The 8,205-nt window shown below is 41.8% G+C and overlaps 1 protein-coding gene across 2 annotated transcripts in view; it reads right to left on the reverse strand.

Annotated features, from left to right (window-relative positions):
- Positions 1-8,205, reverse strand: part of VPS13A (vacuolar protein sorting 13 homolog A) — a 222,156-nt gene that overhangs the window by 127,484 nt on the left and 86,467 nt on the right. For both annotated transcript variants that reach the window (XM_019517426.1, XM_019517427.1), the window contains exons 26-30: positions 5,589-5,761; positions 5,068-5,233; positions 3,918-3,997; positions 3,600-3,659; positions 3,360-3,516 (exon numbers count right to left, since the gene is read on the reverse strand). In XM_019517426.1, the coding sequence (XP_019372971.1) occupies positions 3,360-3,516; positions 3,600-3,659; positions 3,918-3,997; positions 5,068-5,233; positions 5,589-5,761 (636 nt within the window). The remainder of the gene's footprint in view (positions 1-3,359; positions 3,517-3,599; positions 3,660-3,917; positions 3,998-5,067; positions 5,234-5,588; positions 5,762-8,205) is intronic.

Consider the following 8,205-nt stretch of genomic DNA (forward strand, 5'->3'; position numbering starts at 1 on the left):
GTGGCAGTACCCCATCTTACAACCACTGAAGCAAGCTAAGGGACCACACCAGTGGTTCTAAACCAGGGGTACTGCCAGGTTTAAAGTTGTGGAAGGTTTTCCTGAATCTAAAAAGACAGACTCACTGATCTACAAACACAATGTCTGACATCAGGAATCTGTGACATTTATAGGCAAGTCAGACAGGCATATATAGCAAACCAGAAAAGAGGGATTCAACTGGACTCCAGAGCAGCCACCAGTCAACTAACTTACTGAATACTTCATCAATGTGGCATTAGTTTTTACTCAAGAACTACATTTACTTGCTTGCTACGTGCAACTTTCTTCCCAAAAATAAGCTATCCAAAACTGACGTAGGATCACAAGACTACAGAAAAGTAGAAGAAAGAAAGTAGAAGTAAAAGGAAGCTAATGAGGCCATGTGGTCCAGGCCTCTCCTCAAAAGTAGGATCATCCCTGACCAAACCATTTCAGTCAAATATTGGTGTAACCTGCTCTTGAAAGTTTCATGGGGATAGTGATTCCAAAACTTCTCTAGGAAGCCTGTTCCAACGTTCAGCTACCCTCAGAAAATTCTTCCTAATTTCCAACCTAAAATTGTCCTGCTGCAGTTTAAGACCACTGCTTCTAGTCCTATCCCCTAGAGCCACAGAGAAAAGTGTTTCCAACATCTTTATAAACTCTTGTCAGGTATATAAAGACTGTTATCAAATTCCTACCTCAATCTTCTCTTCTCCAGACTAAATAATTCTACTTCTTTCAGCCTTTCCTAATAAGTCATGCTTCCCAAGAGTCTAATAATTTTTCCTGCTCTCCACTGGACTCTTTCCAAGCAGTCCACATCTTTCTACAAAATTGGATAAAAATACTCCAAAAGAGATCTCAATAGTGCTGAATGGAGCACTAACACCACTGCTCTTGATTTGAAAACAACACTCCTTTTAGTAGAACCCAATATGCTGCATTTTTGTTAATTTTTTGTTTGTTTTTGGTTTTTTGCAATGAGCACACTATTGGCTCATATTCATCTTGTGGATCACTATATTCCCCAGGCCCTTCTCTGTAGTACCACACCCTAACCAATCTTTCCCCAATCTGTATTTTTGCATGTAATTATTCCGTCTCAACTGCACAACTTCGCACTTGTCCTTGTTGAATCTCATCCAACTGATTGAGGACCATTACTCCAGTCCATCTAGGTCATTCTAGATCTTAGTCCTACTCTCTGGAGCAGCGGTTCCCAATGTGGTGCCCGCAGGTGACATGGATAAAACTTCAGAAGAATACCAAGTAAAAGGGAAGCTGCATTTTGAAGTTGCGGATCTAATGCAATTTTAAGTAATGGATGAGATGATCAGATTGAACTAAATTTGAAACTTTAATATTCACATTGGCGCCTGCTGCTTTTTCTTTTAAATTTGAATGTGCCCTTGGGCACGAATGCTGGGAACCCCTGCTCTGGACTATCTGGAAGCTCCACTAAATTTGGCATTATCTACATGATATTTGCTAAATCTGCACTCAATCCCATTGTACAAAACATTAACAAAGATGTTAAACAATATCAGGCCCAGGACAGAATCACTAGGTTACCCCCCTTGATACTTCCTCCCAACTAGACATTGAATCATTAATGAGTACTTGTTGAGCACAATGATGCAACTAGTTATGTATCCACCTTAGAGTATGTTTATGTAGTCCTTAATGGGACTGCTGTGGGAGACAAACTCTTAGCTGTTTGTCTCCTTCCATGATCTTTGCTGCCAGTTACACTTGTCATCTGGTAACTGACTTTATTCATGAAGACTGAGGTAAAAATGCATTAAATACCAGACTGTCTTCTGCATGTGCATGTCTGAACTAAGCTGATTTCCACATGCAGCAAGGGCAGTACCTGCTCTTCAGCATTAGTTGCTCAGCTAAACCTAGAGGTTTAACCCAATATGGCAGCAGCTGTACAGCAAAGGGAGGGCAAGCAATGCTAAAAAATATGGGTTCTGCCCCTGCTGCACGTCCAGCATTAAGCCATGACTAAAAAAAGATAATCCTTTTTCCTTCATTCTGTCTTCCCCAAACAAGGTGTATATCTTATTTGAGGGCATGAGGTGTGCAAGAAAATATGGTAAATACAGAACCTTTAACTTTCTTTAGAACCACTGACAGTGTAAATTATTTTTGAATGGTACTGAAGAGCTAGGTTCACAGAGACAAATGCATCTAATTATTAATTTTCTTCTACAGCAGGGATGGGCAAAATACAGCACACAGGCTAAATGTGACGTGCCAACTGATTGGATCTGGACCCCGGGGGTGGGGGGGGGTGATCCACCTGGGGCTAAGCCCTCTCCGGAGCAACCTACGCCATGTGCCAGCCCACGCCCACAACCCCCTCATCTCCAGCAGCAGCTCCTTGTCTTGTACAGGGTTTCAACTCTAGCTCCGACTGCCTTCAACCCACTCTGCCTGCCGAGTGGATGGAAGGCAGCTGGAAGCTGTAGCTGGAACCACGTCTGATGGGCCAGGAGCTGCCTGGCTGAAGCTCCTCATTGCCTTCCACCCACTCGAACCACCTGCACCTGATGGGTGGAGTGGGTGGAAGGTGGTCAGGAGCTGGAGCCAGAGCCTGAGCCCCAGGTGGTAGGGCAGGAGCAGCCCAGCTGAAGCTTGCTCCTGACAGAGCTGGGCAGCAGGAGCAGGAGGGGCCGCTGCTGAGAGTGAGGAGAGCCAAGCAACACCCAAGTGGCTGCAGCCACACTAGAAGCAGCCCCATCAGTAAGCTGTGCGTGCTGGCTGGGGCCAGGCTGGTGGACACAGGTGGCCCTGGGCAGGATTCAGCCCATGCAAAGTGCCACAAGGACTCTGCTGTATGCACCCTGTGCCCCCTCATTCCCCTGCTGGCTCCCAGGACCTAGTGCCCAGGCAGCCCCCTCACACATGCCACCCATGTACTCCATACTCCCCTACAGGGCAGGGGCTGCTAGAGCTCTTTTTCACTAGAACTGGAGAATGCAAAAAGTTATTCTTCCTCTCCCACTTGCAGCCAATATGTTATTCCTTCTTGACTACTTCCAGCCAAGTACTTTTCCTACATCTTCAAAGAAATATTTTCTCTAGTATCAGCAACCTGTTTTCACTAGTACAACTGAGGCAGCTGTCATATGTTTTGAGTAATGTGGCAAAGCCTAAATGGGCCTTCACTAACCTAATATTTCACACAGGCCGTCAGTTCACTCATTCACAGTGTTTCATAAAATTAGGAATAAGAACTTAAAATTATCTTCTACCTTTTTAAAGAGAGCATAAATTAGGTAGAGGAAGAGATAAAAGGCAGAGCAAAAGAAGGAAAAAAATCTTACTTAATTTCTTAAGGACATCTTTTTTCTCCTCCTCTTTTTCTTGAGCTAGTTCTTCTGTTACTTTAGTCTCTTGCTTTGGTAAAAGATTATTTAGGTAATTCATAGCATTCAGAAGTGCTTCAGTATGCAAATGAACATCCAAGGAAGAGAAATTTACCTAGAAGAAATTATATTTATTGGGAGTATATTTTAAAAGTATACAAATCAAAGTATGCATCATACCCCAAATGAAAGTCATACCTTTAACAACTGTAAAATATTCTTATAAGTAGTTTTCAGCTCTGGTCCATTAATATCAGCCTATTCCCCCACAGAGAGAGGGAAAAAAAAGAGAGAATAAATAAAAAAATTGCGAGCCTCACACAGAAAATTCACTGAAATAAACATTTATTTACCACAGGTCAAAAGTAACTATGAAATGGATTTTTTTTAATATTGTACATGTAAGCAGTATTTTAGAGACTAGTATATAAAAGTTAACAAAAATTCAAGAAAATATGCATCTAAGTACTACTACTAAAGGCTTGTGAATCAAAGTTAACTTTCTGGTTTTCTTACCTTTGTGTACTCCAGCGTAAGAAGATCATCTTGCGTGTTATCCAAAGTTGTAATGATATAAACAGGTTTGTCATCGTCATCTTTAAAAAAGAAAAAAATATATCTGAAATGACACATATTACATTTTCTGTCAAGAAAAGGCAAATAATTACAGATGTCTGCAAGTCCTTTGATCATGTACAAAAACATTTACATAGTAATAAACCTGACCTTCAGCTTTATTTGTGTGCATCTGATCAGTAGCAACTCACTGGCCCCAAAATAACTAGGCCTTTCTATTAATAGTAGCAGCACTGAAATAGTTAATGGCAACATTTGGATTTTTATCATTATGCTTTAGAGGTAAAACCACACTGTGATGAACCAAAGCAGAACTCAACTGCAAACCAGATACAACTGAATACAGCCATGTTTTCTTGCAAATTTTTCCTTCAAGTTATTTGAGTCAATGAAGTTTTAGATTTTGCACAAAAGCAGTGCAACCAGGCTGCATACAGACTCCATCTTTTTCATGATCACTAAATCTATCAATACAAGATACAGGATGATAAAAAATTAGGGTTGGAAGGGACCTCAGATAATCTAATCTAACCCCCTGCTCAAAGCAGGACCATCCCTAATTAGATCATCCAGGCCAAGGCATTGTGTCTAGCAGAGTCTTAAAAACCTCCAAGGATGGAGACTCCACAATCTCTCTGGGGAACCTCTCCCAGTGTTTTACTACCTTCCTAATGAGAAAATTCTTCCTCATATCTAATCTAAACATCACTTGCTGCACCTTGAGACGGTTGCTCCTTGTTCTGTCATCTGCCACCACTGAGAATATGTGGTACATGCAATATAAATGCAATTCTCACTACAGTTACAATCAAGTCTCTTACAAGCATAAATCAGGTTCATGAGAGCTTGCTTCTGGAAGTAATGTTAAATTCAATATGGCTCAGAAATAGAGGATTTTATGAATGACAATGTAAAAGAAATATTCCCCATGATTTTTTTCTCCCCCTCCTCCTGTCTATATTAATTATGTGCTTGAGGAACAGAAATGGCTATTACCTGACACCAGGAAAGTAGACAGGCTTCCCAAGAGTTGAATTCTTTAACATTTTAATGATATTACTCAATTTTTGATCATAAAGCAGATATTTACCCATGTACTCTGGACATAAGAGACAGACTTCTTTAAGAAAAGCATGTGCAGACATATCAAACGTTCTTAGTTTAAGCTCAGTGCCTAATCCTAAAACTTTTAGCTGCAACACAGGCTTTTCAGTATCATCATCATCATCATCAAGACGACACAACTGAATTAAGACCTAAAGAAAAAGAACAATATAAGGCAAGTGATAATTATGAGACATTGTAAAAAACAGCTGCATCAGAGTTTGCATACAGCAAACAACAAATTCAAATATAATTTTATTCTTTCAGATGGAAGAAGTTGCAGCAAAAGCTCCGTAAATGATTGCAGCAATATTTGGAAAGCAAAAAGTTGCAAGTTAAAGTAGGAGAAAGTACTCTGAGATGTTTTTGGGCTGAAGAAACAGGAAATGATCATATCAATAAGGATTGCAGAATAGTTGGAATCCTAGAAGTGACACAAACAAACAAAACGGTGAAGGTGAAACAGCACATTTATAAGTAGTATATATTTACCAGAACGAGACATACCTCAGGTATTTCAAATGTCAGTTGAAGGTCTGTCATATTCTTCAGTGAGTCGTGCTTATGTAACCTTTTTTTTCTCATGCTGTTCGCTCTGGTGAGGGAGCCAGATGATGCTTCAAAAAATGGCATGTCCTCTACAGGACTACTTGGAGCATCATAAAATTCTTCTTCGGATTCTAAATATTAAGTTACATTAACAAATTCTTAATTTCAGTCACATTATAATATGCAATAATATGATCACTAATTTCTTTGAAATAACATCTATAAACAATTACATGTAGAAGTACATGTCTATACGGCATCCTTGACAAGCCCAGGACCACTGCAGAGCCTCATCTTCCCATTTATTCACAGACCTACCCTGTCCCCAATACGAAGCCTGACAGACAATTAGGCAGAGCAGACAGCTAACATCCATCTTCAAGGAACACTGAAGCACTGCTCTCAGGTTCTTCCAAGGCAGAAGTGGCAGGGGGCATCTTTAAATACTGGGAAAATTTGTAAGCTATATCATGTTAACAGTTTACAAAATGAGACATTAAAAATGATTGGTCCCCTCACAATCTATATCGTCTGATCCTGCAGAATCAGGATTTTGTGTTCTCTCACATCACGCTAGTTTCTACAACAATCATTTCACTGCAAAATAATACAGGAGAAAATATGAGGCACAGAGGGGAAGCCCTAAAACAAAAAGATATTTTTTTCAATTGCAAAAGGTGTTCATTTTGCATAAACTACTCCTCCCTCCACAAACTTTTTTTAAATTTAAGAATCCTGTTTAAAAAACAATAACCAACCCCCAACACTTGCTACTAAATACAAACTTCCAAGCTGCTTTTCTACGAACATACTAGCATTTGAAACTTACTTTAATGTACTCCTATATTTTTTCCCATTTAAAAATATTCTTAGTCAATATTAAAATGAAAATAAAATCTACAGTAAGTTCTCACACTCTCGAATACAAATTAGAGCATGAAGAAAGCAGGGATCCCATAAAGGATACGTGAAAAATTCCATTTTCTGTTTGCTAATATAGACACAGAGAACGTTAGAATTTTTGGTATGGGAAAAATATTAATCCACTACAAATTCTTCTATAGGTTACTCATGCCTCTATCACTTTTTGCCTGTGATACAGAGAAGAGCATGTATCTGAGCCTGAAGTGCACTGTGCTCTTCAGGATACAACTAATTCAGAATGCCACAGCATATTTCGGCACTGTCACAGCCTACTGTAAGGACACTGAACCTGTAACTCGCTCTCCACACTGACTTCCTACAGAATTTAAAAATCAAATTCCGTCTTGATTGTTATCTTCAAAGTGATCCATGACCTGGGGCCAGGAAGTCTCAAAAACTCCCTAGTGCTCCAGGATTAAGCCTGATAAACAACTAATTTATCTGGCACAATGAAACTCAGTACAGCAATAGCCGAGGTAGCCTATGCAAGGGATGATACAAGACTGTTGAATGGACTCCCTCATTGAGTAAAGGCTACCACAAACCTCACCACCGCCCTAGCCAAGTACAAGGCATTTTCTATTTCAGATGCAAAGCCTTATATATGTTAACAAACAAAATAATCACAGAGATTTTGGGGTCCGATACGATAGCCGATTTTAAGGAGGCATATCGGCTGATACTGATCCAATTTCCAATACAGCTGCATCCAGCTGGTAAGTCTGTCATGGTGGAAGGGGAGGGAAGGGGTGTAGAGAGGCATATTAAGGCTCCTGAGGCAAGGGAGGAGTGGAGCTGGGACTACCCAACCGGGGTGCAGTGCGGTGCAGCTGGACCCACAGCTCATCAGGGGGCAGGGAGTGGGGTGCCTCCCACTGCTGCGCGCACCTGGAAGGGCACGGGGGGGGTAACTGATGATCCCCCTGTGCCCTCCTGGGGTGCATACAACAGCAGGAGAACCCCTGCCCTGCATTCCCTGGACGAGCTGTGGCTTTGACCTGCACCCGCCCTGGCTGGGCAGCCCAAGCCCCTCCCTCACCACCAGGAGCGTTTATTTGCTACCCCATACCCCTCCCCCTCCACCACAACAGACTTACCAACTGCATGCAGCTATCCAAGCTGCCGAGCTGTGCTCCTCGCCGCCTACGTGTTGCACTGGGGCATTTATCGGCTACATCAGGCCGATTTCTGATGGAATCAATTTTCTTTATATTGATGCTGATCCAACAACTTTAAACTAGCCTCGCCGGGGGAGGGGGCCGCAGGAAGACGAGACACCACCCGAGCAAGACAGGTGACAAATGCAAGGAGTGCCCAGGTAAGAAACAGGGGTCCAGACAGTCTCCCAATCGGGGGGTGGCACACGCAGCTAGGCAAGGCCTTAAATGCCTATATACCAATGCTCGTAGTATGGGGAACAAACAGGAGAAACTCGCCCTCAGAATAGCCAGTTCATACCCAGACATAATAGGGCTTACAGAATCATGGTGGGATTCATCCCATGACTGGGCAGTTAGCGTTAGGGGCTATAGGCTTTACAGGTGGGATAGAGAAGGAAGGAAAGGCGGGGGTGTGGTGCTCTATGTCAAAGAGCAATACACATCCTTTGCCAGCAGAATGGGGTCAGAGGAGGGGCAAGCTGAAGTGCTCT

The sequence above is a fragment of the Gavialis gangeticus genome, unplaced genomic scaffold (assembly GCF_001723915.1).
Source record: "Gavialis gangeticus isolate Ggan-Ray unplaced genomic scaffold, GavGan_comp1, whole genome shotgun sequence".
NCBI lineage: Eukaryota > Metazoa > Chordata > Crocodylia > Gavialidae > Gavialis > Gavialis gangeticus.